We start from the raw sequence: 22,285 nt of genomic DNA, 5'->3' as shown, positions 1-22,285 counted from the left end.
AAACCTGGACCCTGTCATTATTGCTTTACCTCTCCGGCCTCAATTTGTTAATCTGCAAGATGGGGATTGCACTAGCACTTGCTTCCTTAAGTTAGTTAACTTGCTTCCTTGGGTTAGATATTAAATGAAATGGTGCAAATAAAGTTTTGTGCCAAATAAGCAGCCTGCGTTTGTCCCTCCAGATCCATTCTGTCTCCCTTTTTGCCTGGCTGTGAGACCCAGATTAATTGTCGCCATAGACTCCCTTGGCCTGTGGCTTCGGGTTGAGTTTCATCAGTGGGAGGCACCAGAACGGATTAGAAAGTAGGAGGAGGGAGAGGCCAGGGTATTCAATCCCCTAGTTCGTCACCAAGGAGTCACAGCCACACCAAGCATAAATACAATCTCAAAAGATACCATTTCAGCTTGAATGTCATCTTTTTAAAGAATTTCCACAGTTCACTTCAGCAATTGGCTGCATCCCTCTCCTGAAGGCCACAGCTCCTAGGAGGCTGTCCTCTCCAGCTCCGGGAAACATCTGCCTCCCTTACCCCTTTATGGTCTAGAGGTTGTTAACCCTCATCTTTTATTATTTCTTATTGGTTTACCTTAATCCTGCCCACGCCTTTGTAAAAAGTCTCTTTATTAAACACTCTTCAGGTACCCAGTCTCCTGCTGGGACCCCAATACTATAGGGCCTTGGCACATGATTCTTGGCATATAGTAGGGATGCATTAAATGCTAGCTGTTAACTTTGGCTACTATTAGATAACAAAGATCTGAGTACACATCAAGATTGTGAAGGAGAGCATCTTTCCCAGGAACTGGTACACAGGAAACTTTCCGTAAAGGCTTGTTGAAGAAAAGACTACAGCATCATTCTTCAAAGTGTGAGCTGTGATCCCCTCAGGGGCCCATAAGGCCAAGCTATTTTTAGAATAATACTCAGACATTATTTGTCTTCTTGCTGTATTGGCATTTTCACTGATGTGCCAAGGCAGTGGTAGCTAAAATGACTGGCGCCTTAGCAGGAATCCAGGCAGTGGTACCCAATTCTATTAGTGGTCACCGTATCCTTCCCCACCACGCACTTACAGTACGAAAGTAAAAATAAAACATTCTTAAAATGCCAGTTGCCCTGAAGAATGCCCTGGTGAAACAGTATAGAGCGACCCAAAAGGGCATATGCAGGTAGTACTTCTGCTGTATGACAAAGTGCAATGGTTTTCACAAGGAAAAGCATGTGTGCAATTGCTGGTGTTGAACTGGCTACGCATGTTTTATGCGCATGTTAGGCAGACATCTTGACAATGAATGAAGTGAGCCTGTCACCTCAAGGAAAACAATTTACAGTATTTATTAAATCGAGCTTCCCAGAGGAAACTGGATTTTGGAAAACTTGCATCTGCTACAGAAGGCTGGCAACTTCCCAATACTTAAAGACTTTTATAATGAGATCACTGGTGATATTAACGAATGTCACTACTGATACACAGCACCTTTTATAATTATATACTCATTTGCATCTTTACTTATTTAATCTCTGTCCCTCTCAGCCAAATATCCAACCAGTTTTTTTATGGCAGTGACCAAAGTATATCTGGTCTGTGACTTAGTGCTTGGCACACAATAGGACCACAACAAAGCTCACTGGAAAAAATGTATAAAGGAGCAAATGAATAAATGAAATAACTGTTCTTTCCCTTGCTAAATCCTCCTTGGAAATTTTCTTGATATCTGTGTCAGTCTGCTCATTATAACAGCCTAGGCCAAATGTACATTAAAAGCACCAAAAAGTAATATATATTTCACACTCCTAAATACCAACTGAAATAATCATTGAAGAAAAACAACCGAAACAGACACACACTTAGAAAAAGAAAGAAATGAGCACTGGTTTCCATGACATTTCACTATTTATTTAACATGTTAGGAAAACGAATATGCCACAAAGGCTTAAAAAGCAATCATTAGTCAAATCAAAAGGCAAATTGCAAATCTGCTGAAAACCACAAATTCAACAATTGTATTGGCTGAGTTAAAATGGCCCAACATTAATGATAATCTCAAATGTTCCTGGACCAAGAAAGAAGGGGTATATGGAAAATGAGTTTTAATTTCTTCAGATTCCTTTCTCCAAGTGGGGGGCTGTAAATCAAAGCAAAACAAAAACCATTATCTGTGTTCCATGTCAAATGCCAACTGTAATGATTTAAGTAAATTATTTCTCAGTAATTAGAGCAGAAATTAAAAGTAGTCCTTTATTATGGCTCTGGAGTGGTGTGATAATGAACTTAAATACCCACCAGAACTAGACCTATGCTGAGAATCATAAAGTGGACAGTTATTCTATCAAGGCAGGACCTTTTTCCAAGAAGGCAAAATCCTTTCTGTGACATTTTTGCAGAATTAAAGATCCATCAGCATTTGGAAAAATTATTTTGCTCATTAGTACAAGCAAGGTAATCCCATAGATAGAATGGTGGCTCAGAATTTAACTGCACTGGAATACTGAAGGCTCCATCGTAAAAAAAAGGCAGAACAGTGCTGTGGGCAATTTACACCTCGGTCACTCCAAACTGGCCTTTGAGGTAATGGGGAACAAAAGGGTAATGGAGTTACTACATACATTTGTCAAGGAGCTAAACATGAAAGTATATTTTACAAAGACTACTTACTATAAAGCTAAAATGATTTATATTTTCCCAACAAGAACATTCCTTAAAGGATCACAGGCCAAAATGGAACACTTCCAAGGAAAGTGTATTCCCAGGTTTCACAAGCACTTACAAATATAATCACAAAAGAAATAATTTAAGCTTGAATGTCATCTTTTTAAAGAATTTCCACAGTTCACCCGAGCAATTGGCAAACAACCTCTTCCCTAAAATTTGAGTAGATTAAGAGAAATTTAATGAGTCTAAGTGAGGCGATAGAAAATATTTCTTTGGAATAACCTCCAGGTTTTATAGCAGAGCTATATCCCACAAAATTTCTACCCTGGAGAGAAGCAAAGGAGGGAATGGAAAGAAGTAACAATCATTTAGTAAATGCCAATACTGTACGGTGCTTGGTGGTGGGGACCCAGAAGTAAAACAACTAGTCCATCTCCTCAAGTAATTTAGAACAGTCTAGTAGAGAGACATAAAAGAGTCAAAAATAGTAACCTTGTGCTGCAATTGCTATGCTAGCGGGACGTTCTGATTTACTAGGGGGAGGCACCAGGAAGGCTTCTCAAAAACGACATCATTTAAGGTGAGTTTTTGGGGATGAATAAGAGTTAACCAGGTAAACAAGAGCAGAAGATACAACTACAAAAGCAGGTGCCGTGGGAGGAGAACTTGCAACACACCATCATCCCACATACATTGTTTCTACTCATGGATTTCCAATGCCAATGAATGGCACTAAGTTGCCTATACAAAACCCTACACGTCATTTTTTATCCCTATTCCTCCCTCCCTGCACCCACTCCTCCTGCCCCAGCAACAGCCCACTGGTCTCCAATTCAAGATACCATAATCATGTTCCCATCATATCTCTACCTTAAAACCTCTACTAGAATACTCTCTCAGAAGACAGTGACATTGAATATTAAAAATAACATGAATTGTTTAAAGTCTTTTGGAAAGCAATTCAATAATGTATACTAAAAGCTTTAAAAATATTCTGATTCTTGGACTTAGTAATTCATTTTCTGGGAATATACCCATAGAAAATAACTTAAAATATTAACAGTACTTTATGCACAAAAATGTTCTGAGTGTTGTTTATAACAGAAAGATATTGGAAATGATCCAACTATCTAACAAAAGAGGATAATTCATGGTTACAAATAGATTATAATAATATGAAGACATGTGTATGTTAATATTAAGGGAAAAAAACAGGATAGAAAATTGTAGATACTTTTTTTAAATATATACAAAGACTAAAAAGAAATACATTTTTTAAATGCCTGTCTTTGGGGAGAAGGGACAGGACTACAGTTGATTTTCCTGTTTTTTGTTTTGTTTTGTTTTTTGTTTTTTTGAGACAGAGTCTCTCTCTGTCGCTCAGGCTGGAGTGCAGTGGTGTGATCTTGGCTCACTGCAAGCTCCGCCTCCCAGGTTCACGCCATTCTCCTGCCTCAGCCTCCCGAGTAGCTGGGACTACAGGTACACGTTACCACACCTGGCTAATTTTTTGTATTTTTAGTAGAGACGGGGTTTCACTGTGTTAGCCAGGATGGTCTTGATCTCCTGACCTCGTGATCCGGCCGCCTCAGCCTCCCGAAGTGCCGGGATTGCAGGCGTGAGCCACCGTGCCCGGCCTACAGTTGATTTTCTTTTATTCTTTTGACTCTTTCTTGGTTTCCAATTTTTCAATAGTACATGTGAAAGATTTAAATATTTTTAATTATACAAGTAATTACTCTAGTATACAATTCAAATATCAAATCACTACCTTTAATCCTAGTCTCCTAAATGAGATGATACAGTTAAACGTCAACTGATTACCTCTCTAGACCTTCTTTTAGAAATTTACATGCATATAGCATTGTTTTGGGTGTGAGTCCTAGGAAGGCAGAATTTTACTCTGTTACCCAGGTTGGAGTGCAGCAATCATAGCTCACTTCAGCCTTGAACTCCTGGGCTCAATCGATCTCCCACCTCAGCCTCTCCTGAGTAGCTGGAACTACAGGTGCATGCCACCCCACCTGACCAGGACTGTGAATTTCATTCAGAGTAAGACAGGAAGTCATTGGAAGGTTTTGAGCAGGAGAGGGTCAGGATCTTGTTTACACTTTAAGAAATGACTCTGATTGCTCCACTGAGAGCAAGACAGGAAGTAAGGAGACCATTACAAGATTATTGCTTAGTCCACTCTACAGATAATTGTGGTGGAGGTGGCAGTGGAGGGTGAGAAGTAGTCAGGTTCTGGATTTGGAGGTGGTCCCCTTAGCCCAATGTGGAACGCTAAGACAGCAGCCATTATGAGAGTAAAACAGTGAATTTTGTTTGGGGCTGTTAGATCTGAAATGCTTGTTAAATATTCCAGTACAAACAGTGGTGTGGAGTAGACAGTCATGTAAATGACCGGGAAGAGGTCAGGCTGGAGATAGAAGTGTGCGCCATCAGCAGGGAGGTGAGCTTTAAAGCCACATGGAGGGCAGAGCCCTGGGACCTCCTGACATTTAAACAACCGTCAGAGGCCAAGAATCCAGTAAAGGAAAACTAGCAGCGGGAGCCACTAAGTGGAATGAGAAGCCTGGGCGAGACATGCTGGGAAAGTGGAAACCAAGTGAGCAGAGTGCCCAGAAGGAAGGAAGAAAGATCAATTGTGTCAAAACAAAACCAACATGTACTGGTTCCCAGTCCCAGGATGCCAGGAGCTAAGATGGACCACCTTTGCAGTTCTCCAAGACAGCACTTCTTGACTTGAAGGTGAACAGGGATCACCTGGGGGTTAGGGAGGCACAGATTTGCCTTCAGGAAGTGTGGAGAGGAGCCCGGGTCTGCATGTCTGACGGGATCCCAGGTAAGGCCCCGTGCAGCCCAGCTGGGGATCATATTTTGAATAGCAAGAGTTTAGACCACAATCCTGAAAATCAACATAAGCACATTCATCACTAAGGAAACCTTCAAGGAAAGCTCAGAATATTTTTCCACCTTCTTCCCTCTAAACACAAACCTAGCCCTTCTTTTCCCACAGCCTGATCGTCATTAATTTCTCCCCAAACAGCTGTTTTTTCTCTGTCAGGATCTTGAGCCTTCATTATACCATGAGCTCTCTAACATGATGGGGCCACTTTGTCTAAAGTAGAAAGTCAAGAGGATCGCTTGAGCCCAGGAGGCCGAGACTCCAGTGAGCCATGATCGCACCACTGCACTCCAGCCTGGGCAACACAGTGAGACCCTGTCTCAAAAATAAATAAATAAATAAATAAATAGTAGAAAGTCAATTCAGCTGAAACCTACATGCCTCCAAAAGGGATGTCTCCAAGCAAATTAGTTCCAGCCTTCGGAGAGGGTTCATCCCATTCCTAGGAAGTCTAGAACCCTACTCTCCAAAATCTCTGAAAATGTGGGGTCAAGTTTATTCTGAATTATTCTCATAACCAATTTCTCTACCCCTGCAACTTCCATATTGCAGCCATTCCCTTGCTCTCTTGTCAGCCCCCACCACCCCATACGACGCACCCCTGCCATCCACCATTCCCTCAAGGAACTACTAACACAAAGTTTCTGTGTGTAGCGGACTTGTCCTAAGGTTTGGGGGTAGCAGTGGGTAATAACAGCACAGAGCAGAAAGCAACTTTAAACTCAGTGTCGAGAGTTACCATAAAATAAATGTATCAGTTATTCCTGCTGCTGGGAATTTCAGTGGGTTGTCCTCCTTGGGTTCTACCTTCCCACCTTTCTCTTCATATGCTACCTCCATACGCTGCCTCCATACACTCAAAATCCCTCCTTCTCTCTTACCCAGAGCCATCTGCCTCCCTCTGATCTCCCTCTCCATCCCCTCTGGGCCTTGCCTTCCTCCATCTAGGGTCCCTGCAAAATGTCCGTGCTCCTCTGGGTTGAATACTGGCCCTCCCTACAGTACAGGGTTACCCAGCAATCTTCTCAAAAGCACTTTGTCCTTCCCACCACCAAGTCAGAAAAGAACAGCTTATTGCAGTGAATCAGCAGGATCTATGTCAAACAGTCTAGCCCTTTGTGTGCACGGGCACAGCTTGTCTCAACCTGTTTCCAAAAAGCCTATAAATCCACAGAAGCCAACCTCTGCCAATATTTAAGCCAAGTGTTAAGTTTATAAACATGGCTCAGTAGATCTTCATGGGGAGAGACTTCTGCAAATCTTCATACTTGTTTTCATTTTGAATTCTTAACACCTCCCCTAAAGCACCATTTGTTTACCCTCATCAATGGCCTCTTCCCTCTCTGAAAGTGCTTTCTTTTGCACAGTCCCTTAACACGGAGAAGCAAAATAAAGTAACCCGACCAGTCATCTCTCGGTGATTGAGAGTGTGGAGGGGTGTGTGTGAGGGTGTGTGGCTCTGTTCTCAAGGGCACATGCATTTTCCAATGATCACTAACTCTACTCATTTGCCCAAGTCCACTTGTTTGTCTCCTGGGTACCATGGCAAGAAGGTGCAATAGCGCATCCAAAACGTCACTTCCTATTTCCCGGGTATGACAGCATCTAAAGGCAAGCATTTAAGAGGCTGTGTCCTGAACCTCTAAAGGGCCCCTGGAAGCAAGATCTAATCACATCATTCCCCTGCTTGAAATCCCTGCACAGCTCCCTACTGTGTACAGAAACCCAACTCTGCTGTGGCATCCAAGTACCTTCCAACCCAGCCTCACAACAACCTGGCGATGCATCTGCCATCATTCCACAAAAACCAGGTCCGCAAGTCAAGGTGAAAGTAGAAGAGGGAGCTGGAACTTAGACCTTCTGAAAAAATACTCAGTAAGGCCTTTTCAAAACACACACACACACAAACCCTCACACACCCCTCACACGTACACCCTCACATACACCCCTCACACACACCCTCACACATACACAGCCTCACACACACCTCTCACACACACCCCTCACACACAACCCTCACACACAGACCCCCCCACACACACATCCTCACACACAGACCCTCACACACACCCCTTACACACACTCACACACTCCTCACACATACACCCTCACATACCCCTCTACACACACACACCCCTCACACACACACCCCTCACACACAGACCACTCACACACACCCCTCACACATACCACTCACACACACCCCTCTACACACACCTCACACACAGACCCCTCACACACCCCTTACACATACACACTCACACACCCCTTACACATACACCCTCACACACTCACACACCCCTTACACATACACCCTCACAGACACCTGCACCTTCACACACCTCTCACACACACCCCTTACACACACCCTTACACACACTTTCACACACCCCTCACACATACTCCTCACACATACTCCTCACTCACCTCACACACAATCCTTGCACAGACCCTTCACACACACCCCTCAGACATCCCTCATATACCCTCACACATGCATCCCTCACACACACCCCTCACACACCCCTCACACTTCTCACACACACCCTCACACTCCTTGCACAGACCCCTCATGCACACCCCTCGCACACCCCCACCTCACACACACTCCTTGAACACACCCTTCACACACACACCATCACACCCCTCACATACATCCTTACACATATGCATCGCTCTCCCACACCCCTCATGCACCCTCACACACACCTTCACATACTCCTCACACACATACCCCTCATACAGTTCTCACATTCGAATACACACACCCTCACACACACACCCCTCACACATCCCTCACACACAAACCCCTCACACGCACAAATCCCTCACACACACCCCTCACACACACACCCTCACACATACCCTCATACACACACCCCTTACACACATTCACACACACATACACAATACTGGCAGCCAAATTCACAGCATGGTGCATCCATCCCACCCTCTTCCCAAGCAAAGGGACATCTGTGCGCGGCTGTTCTTGGCCTACACTCAGAAACAGGGAGGGTGAGGAGGTCTTGGCAAAAGGCAAAGAACCAGAAGGGCTGGCTCCCAGGAAGCAAAGGCCTTAGCCTCTGAACTCCCTCCTTCCCGGGCTATGAAGATGTGGGCCCGTATGGCAGCTCTAATGCCAGCCTCTGACCTCCCCTGGCCAGAGGTCCAGCCTCATCGGCTCCTCACCACCCAAGGACAAACCTGAGGCCACTGCCTCTTATGCTCCAACTGGGAGTGCAGGGCCAGGATCATTTTGACAGTCACAGTTAAATGCAGTAAATTACCTCTTTTTATGTGCCACTGACTGGCATTATTAATTTTGCTTTCAGTAAATTCATAAAAGAAGAAGTCAACAAGGAGACCCAAGAGGCGTGAGTGGGTCAAATAGTAAGTCGAGGATGTGGAGTACTCCCAGCAGCAGAGCCAGCATGAGGCGAGGAGGCCTGTGGTTTCTAGGGACACCGCTCCAGGGGCCTCAGAATAAACTGCCAGACTCCTCACTCTGGTTGGTATCCTGCTGCCTCTGGCTCTTCTGTCACATTGCAGACTGGCACCAGGAAACCTGTGTCAGCCCCAAGGTTCTATCCAGAGCCCTACAATATGAGACCTGGAATTAGACATTCTGGAATCTAGGCCAGATTCCAGCCAAACTCTGCATTTTATAGATGAAAAAACTAGGCTTGCAAAAGAGGGAGTGACTTACCCAAAGTCCACAACTAGTTAGTGGCAGAATATGGACTGGAAATGCACTGGGTGGAATATTCTTCCTGCCTCATCCCTACCCCCTGCACTGCCTGAGAACTCCTGGTCATCCTTCAAGCCACAGCTGGGTGGGCACCTCCTCTGGGAAGCCTTCCCAGCCTCCCCTTTCCTTCCAGTTAGAGCTCGAGACTCTCTTCTTGCAGAGCCACAGTCCATTGTACCAGATAACCTCGTTGGTGAGCCCAAATCAGGCTGGAGCACTCTGGCTCCACCTCCACACAATGGGCACCTTGAGTAAGGAAGAATGTCTGGTTTATCTTTCATCCTCAGTCCCTGGTGCTTAGTAGGGCACAGTCAATATAAAATCTAATTAAGTGCACATCTTGATCAGCACCCACCACTTGACTCCCTCACTCTCTCTTTCTGTCTAAACAACTAAGATATTCTCCATACCACCCAGTTCAACATTTAACAGCTTTCTAAATGCTTTTATGTTCCCAACTAGACCACAGGAGCTGGTACACACGTGGCTGATTTCTCCCAGCTGGCCTAGCCCAGTGGTTCTCAGCCTCAGCTGCAGGTTGGCATCACTGGGGCTTTGGCCCCATCCCCCATACCCAGGTCCCACCCCAGGCCAGCCCTCTGGGAGTGGGACACAGGCATCAGAATTTAAATTCCCCAGGTGGTTCCAGAATGTAACCAAAGTTAAGAGACACATTTCTAGAAAAAATACGATACCAGAAACTATTTGTTAATTCAACCAATTCTGTGTGTGTTCAAGTGAGTGCAATTATAGAGAGAGACAGAGAGAGACACACACAGCGTGACAGAGAGTAAACAAGAAAAAGTTTACTTGGCAGTGTGTAGACTGGGTCCTCTCCTTTGGCACTACTGACATTTTGGGCCAGATAATTCCGGGTTGTGGAGGCTGCCCTGTGCCCTGTGTAGGGTGTTTAGCAGCATCCCTGGTCTATACCCACTGGGTGCCAAAAGCAATGCCCCACACAGGTGTAACAACCAAAAATGTCTTCAGATATTGTCAAATGTCCCTGGGGATGAGGGGGCATAATCACACATGGATGAGAACTACTGGTGTAGACTAGCCACCCAGTAATTGACTGCATGTTTGTTTCACATTTCAATTGTAAAACATATGACCACTTTTCCAAACTGGACTGAATGCCTGAGGATTCTGGACATTGGATGTAGTGTCTCTGAGAGGGACATGGAGGATGGGATGGTGGCTCAGCAATAGGTTCTGAGGCAAGAAGGAGTTACATGGAAACTAATCAGGTAGGTTCGAGGCAGTTAAGAGGAGCGGGTGGTGGTCAAGCCTATAAAAGATGAGCAAAACAAACCAGAAAAAGCCAGATATTCAGTAAAATTGCAAAGTTGGAAGCAAGCAGAGGGCTGTCAAGGATTAAGGGAGGTGATGACCACAAGTGGGAAAAAGCAAACAGAGGAGGAGCTTTCAGAAGTTTCTGAGCAGGGGAAGGACCACACAAAACAGTGTTTTAGGGCCAGAGTCTAGCCTGGCAACAACAGTTGCAACAACGGGCTGCAACAATTCAAACCCACCTGTTCACCCACATCTACAATGCCTCAGTTAGGACAAAGACTGTTATTCCACAGACAGAGTTCAAAAAGCCAGGTGCAGATGCTGGCACAGAAAATGTCAGGGGGCAGATGTGGGAGTCATTAGAGCTGCCTCTCGAGCACCTTGAGCAGGAGCCACTGCTTTGAGAACTCTTCAAACAGCTCCCCCAGCCCCTGCCGGGTCCCTGAGGAAGAGCTGCAGAATGGCCACTCCAGGCATCATGCCAAAAGCACAGGGGGCCAGCCAGAGCCCCCACCACCCCGCCGCCGGCTGCCAACAGGATCCCTCCCTCCAGGCATCCTCCTGCCCATCACAGTTGTGCACATGCTGCCCCTCCTTCACCCCACCCCCTCCTATGCCTCCCCACCTTGCTCTGCCACCCCCATTCTCTTGGCTTCTCTATCTCTCTGCATTCCTTCTCAGCCCTTTCAGGGTTCCTCTTCCCCTGCCCACCTCTGAGTGTTGGTGACCCCAGACTTTAATCATGGGCCTCCTCTCATTGTCTCAAACTCTCTAACACCCAGATCTGTACTCCCCCACTTGAAAAATCCTTCAGTTGTTCTCTACTAGATACGAGATAAAACCCAAGATACCTCTTATTCTACAAAAAAAAAAAAATTAAAAGCCACATCTATCCCTAAGAGCCGGAAGTCATCTGTTCTTAAATCATACTGCATAGCAGCCATTTGCTTACTTCTGTCTCCACCACAGACTTTGAGCAGAAACCTACAGCCCCAGCACCTAGCAGGTACCAGGTACTTAATACTCAGAGGAATACTTACCATTTGCTGAGCACTTTCTAAGTGCTTTCCTAAGAAGTACTTTGTTTTATCATCATAAAATAATTATTTTACATTATTATTTATAATAATAATATTATAGTAATATCAGCAATAGTATTTATTATCCCCATTTTATAGATGAGAGTACTGAGCTGCAGAAATGTGAAGAAACTTCCCCAAACTTACCCAGTTAGAAAACAGGGAGATTCAAACCCAGTCTGACCCCAGAGTCAGCACTCTTCATCACTGTGCAATACTATATCTTAATAAGAGCCTTTAAATGAAATAATCTAATTATGCATGAGATTTTGCAGTGAATGAAGGTAAATGCTACTGAAGCTCCTTCTGAGCCTCAACATGGAGATTCAGGGAAGACAGGATAAGCATCGTGCCCAGATGAAGGGGCCAGGATGGGAGACCAGCCTGACAGACACGGCTTCCCAGACATTCTAACTTTCCTAGGTCACTGCTACTTCCCTTCACTGGGTGGGGCTAAAATGCCACCAAAGTCAGTATCATTTTAGCAACAGGAGGAACCAAGCCAGGCCTGAATTGGGTCCGGGGCCAGCATAGCAGGGTCTAGTAACATCTACTCACAGAGGGAACCTGGTTCAGAAAGACTAGGCAGGTGGATATCATGACCCCACAGGGTAGAAGTAAGGCCAGAGACCAAAATCAGAGGGATGAGATCGGAGCAGAACCCCTCAGGCAGCTGGGGCAGAGATTCTCCCTGCCTGGACAGACGATCATTGACCAAGGATGCTGGTCCAGCCTGCTCCGGGGCCCAAGGGAAGAGGCAGTAGATGGGGTTAGCGTTGGCTAAAGGGAACAGCTCCCCAGCAAGCAGGACAGGGGTGACATTCAGCAGCCCTCTCCAGATTCTGGAACTCCCACCGTTGGCCTCATTATTTTCTATTTTAAGTTATCCTGTTCACAACAGGTGAGTCAGGCTGGCACCTCCAAAGGAGAAAATGCATAGGTAAAAGATTGAGACTGCAGGTATCTTATACCTGAAACTCTAACCGAACCCCTAACTAGCAGCCCATGCTGGGACCAACACCTAGTTTCATAGTGAATGGCATTCAAATGATCACATTTTCTTTGAAACTGCCAGAGCCAAGCACTCACCCGCATTGACTCGCGGGGAATCCGGGTTTGCTTGGTCCATCCCGTCGCCGAGATCTCAGGAGCTGTTTGGCCTGCTTCTCCGTCAAAATCGGGGAGGTCTCTGGAAAAGTTGGGAAGGTGCCTTAAGGACACTCAGGCTCAGGAGTTCATGAGCCATCTCAACAGTCCAAGGCTAAAGATTTTCAAGTTCAATTTTGGTTAAAACACGAAAGTTCTTTCCTGGGGACCTGTCCCAAAGGACACAGCATTCCAGAGGGCTCAGGAAGGAATTTTGAATTTTTTCTAACATGATTAACTCAGAGCAAAAGCTGCACAACCTAAACATATTTACTGATTGCAATGGTCTCTCTCTTTAAAAGTGGGTATTAATTTAATGAATCTTCAGTTCACTGGTCTGTGTCTCTTAGGTTTGCTTTCATGGAAGTTTTTTTAATCCTCAATATACTAAATCAAGTTTAAAGTCATTACTGGAAGATGCCCAGTGATAATAAGATTATGTTAAACTTCATCATCACAACCCCTCAAGGAAGATAGTATAAAAGTGCTTTGATAATTACTTGCAAATTCTAAAAGATATTATCATAATAAAAATATATCAAATTTTGGTGATCTCATATAAACTCTAAAATAAGCTATCAGAAGCTGAAGATTTATCAGCATTTTTGAGAATAAGTGCTCAAATACATTTAAAGATTTTTTTAAAAAATATAACATATCTTTAATGATAAAAATTCTGGAAGCCTGCTGTTATGGAAAAATAAGAAAAGAAAGAGCACTGAAATATCTATATACACTATATATTATTTAAAATTTAAAAATTAAATATCAAATAGACTATTATTTATCATGTCAGCATAGAAATAGACTGTTTTTGGAGTCAGTGCCCACCTGAGAAGACAGTCAGTAAGGTAAGAGACAGCACGAGCACAGGCAATGTCTTCATCCTGCCTTGGTTCCTCTGCCTCTTGCTGAGTGAATCCTCCCAGACTGAGTCAGCCAACTTGAAGGAAGCCACGCCAGGCCCTGCGCTTGTTTATGCTTTGACTAATGGGACTTACGGTATGATGCTGAATGTATCTGACTCTGAGCGTTTTAGTAATGACCACTGAAATATTTTCCTCCGAATTCCTGTAAATTTTCATCCTGAGGAAGGAAATTGTTCCTCTGTAATATGACTTTCAGAGCTTGAATCAGAAAAAGCAACATGTGATATTCACTTCATTTAAACAGACAGATAAGCACCAGACAGACGTCTGTGAGTGTTTCTCTGGAGCTTCCGTTTATGCTCCTGTTTCATTGAGAATTCATGATCTGTTATACGTTTGTATCTTTTATGACATTTTTCTAAAGCCCATTCACCAGTCTAATTTGATCTTCCCAATAATCTCAGAGGTAGGCAGGGAAATTAGCAAGGGGCATGATGAGTGGGGAAAAACAATTTTCAGCTGACTTTAGAGACAGAAAAACGGAGTTCAAATCCTAGCTTCAATTTTTTCCAGCAATGTAGCCTTAGGTAAGTGACTTACCCTTTCTAAACTTGTTTCCTCCCCTGTCAAAAGGAGATAAGAGCACCTACCTTGTGGGGTGTGATAAAGGATGAGGGGAAAGCTACCACCTTCATGGCAGCTAGTACTGTTCATCATCCACTTCCATTTTACAAGTAAGAAAAGTGAGATTCAAAGATGTGAAATCAAGTTCAAGTTCACACATTATGGATGCCAAGGTAGAGCCTACGTCTTCTGTCTTCAAACCTAGAACATGTGCTCTTCCCAATAAGCCCCATAACCTCAGGGACAACTCCTCATCTTTTACAGGGCCTCACGCAACATGCTGTCATAAGACTGGAACCAGCCATGCTCCAGATTCAAGGGTATTTTTATAAAGACAACAAAAGTTTAAGAAGCTGAAGTCATTTCAAATTCAAATCATCTATAAATATCACATGAAGAAGGTTTCTTTTTTTGTTTTGGTTTGGTTTGGCTTGGTTTGGTTTGGTTTGGTTTTGAGACGGGGGTCTCACTCTGGGTCTCACTTCAGGCTGGCGTGCAGAGGCTCACTGCAGCCTCTAACCCCCGGACTCAAGCAATCCTCCCACCTCAGCCTCCCAAGTAGCTGGGACTACAGGCACGCACCACAACACTCAATTAACTTTTTTATTTTTTTATTTTGTAGAGACAGGGTCTCACTGTTTTGACCAGGTTGGTTTCAAACTCCTAGGCTCAAGCGATCCTCCTGCCTCAGCCTCCCAAAGTGCTGGGATTACAGGCATGAGACACTGCTCTCAGCCTAAGAAATTAAATACATGATTAAAATATGTCTGGAAGGCATGTGACATTTATTTGGATAAAATTCTGTATTCAGAGAGATGATCTGATGTTTCTGTGGTCACTTTGCCAGCTCAAAAGAAAACAATACCCTACGTGTATTTCTCCAAATTTATGCTAATGTGTAACTGATATTAAACCTGAATGTGCTGCCCACACAGTCAGCATAAAGATATTTTGAGCAGATTGTAAACAAGAAAAAAAAAAATCATGCAATGTTAGCAAAGTTGTCTCACATGTTCATTTGCTCAAATATATATATATATAATTTTTTTTTTGAGACAGGGTCTCATTCTGTTGCCCAGGCAGAAGTGCAGTGGTGCAATCACAGCCCACTACAGCCTCAACCTCCTGAGCTCACGATCTCCCATCTCAGCCTCCTGAGTATCTGGGACTACAAGTGTGCATCTCCATGCCCAGCTGATTTTTTTTCTTTTTTGCAGAGATAGGGGCTTACTATGTTAGCCAGGCTGGTCTCAAACTCGCAGGCTCAAGTGATCCTCCTGCTTTAGCCTCCCAAAGTGCTGGAATTACAGGCAAGAAAGAATTACTGCACCTGGCCCATTTGCTCAAAATTCGATATTTGATTTCATGCACTCTGCTGCTATTAACATCCTTCTGTTTTCACATAATTTCCAATAACTAAGGAATTTTAGAAACATTTTTTTTTTTTTTTGGAAACAGGGTCTCCCTCTGTCACCTAGGCTGGAGTGCACGAACTTGGCTCAGTACAGCCTCAACCTCCCAGGCTCAAGTGATCTTCCTACCTCAGCCTCACTAGTAGCTGGGACTACAGGCAGGTGTCGCCATGCCCAGCGAATTTTCGTATATTTTTGTAAAGATGGGTTTTGCCATATTGCCCAGGCTGGTCTCAAACTCTTGAGCTCAAGCAATTCTCCTACCCTGGCCTCCAAAAATGCTTGAATGACAGATGTGAGCCAACACATGCAGCCAGTAGCATTCTTTAAAAAAAAAAAAGAAAAAAGAAAAAATGTCACATTAAACAGCTTGAGTTTTGTATGTGTATATTCAAATTTTTCACTCCTTTTATTCTTTGTGGTTGGATAGAACACTATTTTGTTTTATTATATCAAATAAATATCTTCTGTGGGCCAGAAACAAAATCTATACTTAGCTATAAATTTCTAATGTGTCCAATGTAAATTCACAATAAAAGTATTTTTGGGCCAGGCATAGTGGTTCACACCTATAATCTTAACACTTTGGGATTCCAAGGCCAGAGGATCACTTGAGCCCAGGAGTTCAAGCTTGCAGTGAGCTAAGATTATGCCACTACACTCAAGTCTGGACAACAGAACAAGACCCTGTATCCAAAAAAAAGTATTTTTTTAAATTTTGCAACTTTTTTCTATATCAGCACTGTCCAATAAAAACATAAAGAGAGCCACAGATGCAAACAACATATGTAATTTAAATTTTTTCAGTGGCCACTTTTTTTAAGTAAAAAGGTTAAATATTTTAATATTATATTTTAACATGATGAAATATCCAAAATATTATTATTTTAACACATAATCATTATAAACAAGTTATCAATGAGAGATTTTATATCCTTTTTTTGTACTAAATCTTCAAGATCTGGTGTAGATTTTACACTTATACATTTCAAGTGCTTGGTAGCCACATGTGGCTAGTGCTACCCTATTAGACAACATGGATCTAGATCCTTCCGTCTCTAATGCCACCACCCAAGTCTAGGCCACTGTTTCCCTCACCCAGCTTCTGGCACCAGGCTCCTAAATGGGATTCTAGTTTCCCTCCCTGTTCACTTCAATCCGTTCTCCAGGCAGCAGCAAGGATGAAATAGAAAGTATCAGTTAGACCTCATCACTTCCCTGCATAAGATCTTTCATCTTCCCATGAGAGTCAGAATAAAATTAAAATCCCTACCAAGCACGACAGGACCCTGTGTTTTTTGTGCCTACTGCCCTTTCCAACCTTACTTCAACCACTCCCCTCCTGCTCACTGCCATCTGGCCACACTCACTCACTTTCAGCTTAACAAGCCCACTCCCACCTCAGGACCTTTGCATGTGCTTTTTCTCCCTCTTTTAATGACTGGATCTATCTCATCCTTCAGGTTTCAATTTGAAATTTCTCCTACTCAGGAAACCCTGCCCTTACCAACCTTCTTAATAAAAAGTTCCCTGCCCCCACCACCACCACTACTCTCCATCTCACAGCACTCACCATAATTTATACATATTGCATTTATTTGTTTACTTTTTAAAAATCTGTCTCCTTCACTGGTAAGCTCTAAGCAAGCTTGTATTATTTTTATAATTTTTTTAAAGCATAAGGAAACCTCTGGTGGACTGGGGTGGTGAGACTGGAGAGAGTCGGGGCCTGTATCACATCCTGGGAGGCTGCTGCAAGGTCTTAGGTGGGGAGGGCCGTTCAGGTGTGATACTGGCAAGGCCATCAAATGCCCTTCAGCTTGGCCTCTGGATGTTGTCCCAAAAGAAGCGAGAGGGGGAGGAATATAGAAAGACCGAAAGAGCAAAGTGTCTTATTGTGAGTGTCACTCGGCGGTGAGAATTCTCTTCTAAACCCCATCCCGGTTCTCAGGAAAAGCCCCAGCGCGGTAACTAGGTGAGTCGGCAAGGCTCCCAGTAGAAGACGCAATTCCCAATAAATCCACAAGGTGGCAGAGCAGAAGGTGGAACCAGGGACAACTAAGATCAGGGGAAAGAGCTCAAGGCCACCAAGGTTAATTATTCAAGAAGTTGCCAGCGATTCCAGAGAATCTACTGGAGGTGGAGAGAGAGGGTGCTGCTGCACCTAAAACTATTTCCGTACTTTTATTTTAATTGATGTACTACTTGAAGGCATTCATCAGATGTTGTGGCCTAGGAAAGCAGTACGGTAAGTCCTCACAACATTATTGCTGATAAATTCTTGGAAACTGCGACGTCCAGAATGAACCAATTTTACCATAAGCTAATTGATATACACAAGAGGTGAGTTCCTATGGCATATTTCTGGTCACAAAACATCACCAAACTTCTAAATAAGGACCCAAAACATTTCTAATATCAAATGTTGACGGCTATACATGTATTTAAGAAAGATTAATAAAAACAAGTAAGATAGTTATTAATACTTACCCACTTATTCTAGTTCAGGGCCATGGTGGCTGGAGCATGTCCCAGCAGCTCAGGGCACCAGGCAGAAACCAGCCCTGGAGAAGACACCATTCCATCGCAGGGCACTCTCACACACCCACCGACATGCGCTTACACAGGGACAATTCAGACACACTAATGAACATAACGTGCACAGCTTTGGGATGTGGGAAGAAACCGAAGTACCCAGAGAAAACCCACGCAGACATGGAAAGAACATGCAAACTCCACACAGACAGTGGCCCGGGGCTGGAATCAATTTTTTTTTCTCATCAACATTGTAATGAAACAACGTTGAAGGAAACAATGTTATTTGAGGACCTGTTGTGTTAACTATTTGATAACATTTAAAAGCCTGTAAAGGAATAATGCTACCACCTATATTCACAACACCCAAACACAACTTTTTGTTTGAGTGAGTTTCCTTTTTTTTGGAAGGAGCTGTCCCATTACATAGATATTTAAGTGTCATTGACAAATGACAAACCCAACATTCTAGAGTTCTAAATGTCATCACACTGAACTAAAGAAACTTTAGAGACAAGAGAACTTTGTTTTGTGTTTGTTTTTTGAGAGAGGGTCTCGCGCTGTCACCCAGGCTGGAGTGCAGTGGCACAAGCATAGCTCACTGCAGCCTCACCCTCCTGGGTTCCAATGATCCCCCTGCCTCAGCTTCTCAAATAGCTGGAACCACAGGCGTGCACTACCACGCCCAGCTAATTATTTTTATTTATTTATTTTTTGTAGAAACAGGGTCTTGCTATGTTGTCCAGGCTGGTCTTGAACTCCTGGGCTCAAGTAATCCTACCACCTTGGCCTCCCAAAGGAACATTTTTTTTAAGTATAGAAAAATGCCAAATCTGTCCCCAAAAAGAAAATTATCATGTGTCAACATTTTTTAGGCCCAGGGTCAATTAAATAAATTCTAACAGTCGTTTCCATATTTGCTTTCATCTTTTTTATGTCTACCTCACATGTACATTGTAAAGAATTATATATACATTGTAAAAATATGGAATTTATAGTATAGTTGGTAGACTAGACTACAGTATTTTTTAAAATAATGATAGTAACTTTAAAGCAATGATAGTAACTCCATAAGCTGCGTGTGGTGCTTATGGGTCTAGATCCTTCCATCTCTATTGTTACCACCCACATCTAGGCCACTGTTATCTCTCACCCAGCACCAGGCTCCCAGCTGGCATCTCAGCTTCCCTCCCTGTCCCTTCAATCCATTCTCTATGCAGCAGCAGTGATGATCTTCATGAAATAGACGTAGGAAATATGTTAGACCTCATCACTTTGCTTCCCTGTAAACATTTATTTACAGTCACACTGTGCAGGCATATGTTAGGTCTGGGCAGGTGTGGTAGGTTGAATTATTAGCATCAGTTCTTCACTACCACCCCAAATTTATGCTCTCTGCCACATGACTTTGCAGCCTCATGCCTTGACTTTGGACTCAACCAGATGACTTGTTTTGGGCAGTGGGATGGTGGCAGACATGACACTAACAAGGGTGTGAAATGGTTTGTGCAGTTAAGTGTGCCCTCTGACATGTCTGTCATTGCTACAAAAAGACCTTCCCCCCGTTGGCTACTGCCCCTTCAAGCTGAGTCTCAGAATTAGCTTACATGCAAAGTAGCTAAGAAAGGAGCCAAGTTTATGCAGATCTGTAGCTTAAAAGAGACCCACTCAACCCAGCCTGGCCTGGTTCAGCTGACTTCCAGCTACCACAGCCTGAAGCAGAGCCACATCACCTGCAGATCCCTCAGAATAAATGACAGTTATTTTAAGCCACTAAGACTAGGAGTGGTTTGTTTCACAGCATTACTCTGACAATAGCTAACTGATGCAGGGGATTCTAATGGGATGGTTGGTGTGTCCAAATCCGGGTGCTATTTCATCTAAGTTAATAATAAGGTCCTGCCAGAACATTCATTCAAAAGTGACTGAGTGTCTACTGTGTAGGCAGTGTGGTATAATGGTTATGACTGTGGGCAGCAGAGTCATCAACAGACCTGGCCTTGAATGCTGATTCTCAAACTTATTGCCTGTGTTACATTGGAGCTGGGTGACATTGGGGAAATTTCTTAACTTTCCAAATCACTGTTTTCTCACTTATAAAAAAAAAAGAATTATAATAAAATTCACCTCATAAGGTTACTATTTAAAAGAGGTATGTGTAAAGTTCATGACACATAGTAAAAGTCTACTACGTGGAAATCATTGCTATTATTTCTCCTTCCCTATGCCAAATCTCTTTGCATATGCACCCTATTTTGTAAAAATGTTTTGAATGACTAAAGATAGATTAATCACACGTATTAAGACACACAACTTTATTGTTGAAATATATATATTTATTAGAAAAGAAAATATGGTTCATTTCTAATGTGAGTTGACTTGCCCCCTGTGTCAACACCGCGGGCCCTGGCTTCCCTTTACATATCCTCAGCACTTCTACAGGCATACACCCCTTCCTGTTTGCCGCAGCAATACAATGGTAAGATGTTTTGGCCTTGGACAGGGGCCTTTCCGGCCTACTGCATGCCTCCACAAGTAGACTATAATTTCTACTCTGGGTCCAGGATGTTGGCCTCAACTATGTCTGCCCAGCAGGTGAGGACAGCCAAGGTCAGCATCATGTTCCTGATGGCCAGTGTCAGGTTTCTCTCCAACTTAAACAGGGGCAAAGGAGCATTGGCACAGGCAGAAGAACGTAAGATGGGTACGAATAAACATACTAGGGGAGTGAACCATGCACAAAATAATTTATGAAACCACTTCTAAGGCTACTGTCATAAGACATTTCATTCAGGAAAAGTGCTAGGCCTCTAATTGGAAGAGAGAAGCTCTAGTTCTGGGGGAAAATACTGAACTGTGTCACTTTTCTTGGTGGGACCTCTGTTGGGATGATTAAGCTTCGGAGAGGTTAGGAGACTCTCTAGCACTGCTTCTCAGGCCATTAGGTGCATTAGAATCACCTGAGGTTCAACAGCCATCTACAAAGCCTCTGACATGAAAAGTAAAGACAAAAAAGATAAAAGAAAGAGCAACTTGGGGCAATCAGACACCATGCAATTGGAGAAAATAAATAAATAACATAATATCCTCTAAGAGACCAAAGTTTTGCTTGTGTGGAACATGAACAAGATGCTGTAAAAAAGGAATGTTCAGAAAACAAATTAACCAAAATACTTCCTAGAAATGAAAAACCATAATAGCAGAAATTTAAAACTCAGTAGAGTCAAGAAAAAAGCTAAGGAAATCTTTTAGAAAAATAGAGCAAAAATGAGAAGGAAAGTTTTAAAAAACCAAGAGAGAAAAACATATTTTTAAAAGACAGGACATTTACCCAAATGAGTTGAAAACTAATGTCCACACAAGAACCTGCACACAGATGTTTATAACAGTTTTATTCATAGTTGGCAAAACTTGGAAGCAACCAAGATGTTCTTCTGGAGGTGAATGGATAAATAAACTGTGGCACATCCAGACAATGGAATATTATTCACCACTAAAAAAAAAATGAGCTATCAGGCCATGAAAAGACATGCAGAAAACTTAAATGCATATTACTCAATGAAAGAAGCCAGTCTAAAGACAGGCTGCCTGTTGAGCCTGATACAGAAGCTTATTTGTACTTTATCTTAATGACTGCTATGATTGGAGTGCCCCTGACAAAGCTCATGTTGAAATTTTATTGCCACTGATGGTGTTGGGAGGTGGGGCCTTTAAGAGGTTGATTAAGTCATGGGAGCACCACACTCCTGAATGGATACGGCTGTTATTTGGGGAGTGAGTTTGTTCTCTTGGGAGTGAATTAGTTCTTACAGGAGTGAGTTAGTTCTCCTGAAAGCGGGTTGTTATAAAATTGAGCTTGGCTCACTCTTGTGGTCTCTTTTGCACACACTGGCTTGCCCTTCAGTTTTTTGTTCATGTTATGACACAGAGCAAAAGCCCTCACCGGAGGCTGCCACCATGCCCTTAGGCTTCCCAGCCTCCAGAGCTATGAGCCAGATGAACCACTTTTCTTTC

At 43.3% G+C, this 22,285-nt stretch overlaps 1 protein-coding gene across 1 annotated transcript in view; it reads right to left on the bottom strand.

The window, feature by feature from the left end:
• Window positions 1-22,285, bottom strand: part of C19H17orf67 (chromosome 19 C17orf67 homolog) — a 30,458-nt gene that overhangs the window by 6,914 nt on the left and 1,259 nt on the right. The window contains exons 3-5 of the mRNA XM_063719060.1: window positions 13,663-13,917; window positions 12,775-12,874; window positions 8,469-8,556 (exon numbers count right to left, since the gene is read on the bottom strand). Of these exons, the coding sequence (XP_063575130.1) occupies window positions 8,469-8,556; window positions 12,775-12,874; window positions 13,663-13,717 (243 nt within the window). The 5' untranslated portion in view covers window positions 13,718-13,917. The remainder of the gene's footprint in view (window positions 1-8,468; window positions 8,557-12,774; window positions 12,875-13,662; window positions 13,918-22,285) is intronic.

This window comes from Pongo abelii, chromosome 19 (assembly GCF_028885655.2).
Source record: "Pongo abelii isolate AG06213 chromosome 19, NHGRI_mPonAbe1-v2.0_pri, whole genome shotgun sequence".
In the NCBI taxonomy this organism is placed as follows: Eukaryota; Metazoa; Chordata; class Mammalia; order Primates; family Hominidae; genus Pongo; species Pongo abelii.
This window is presented reverse-complemented; position numbering and strand designations above follow the sequence as displayed.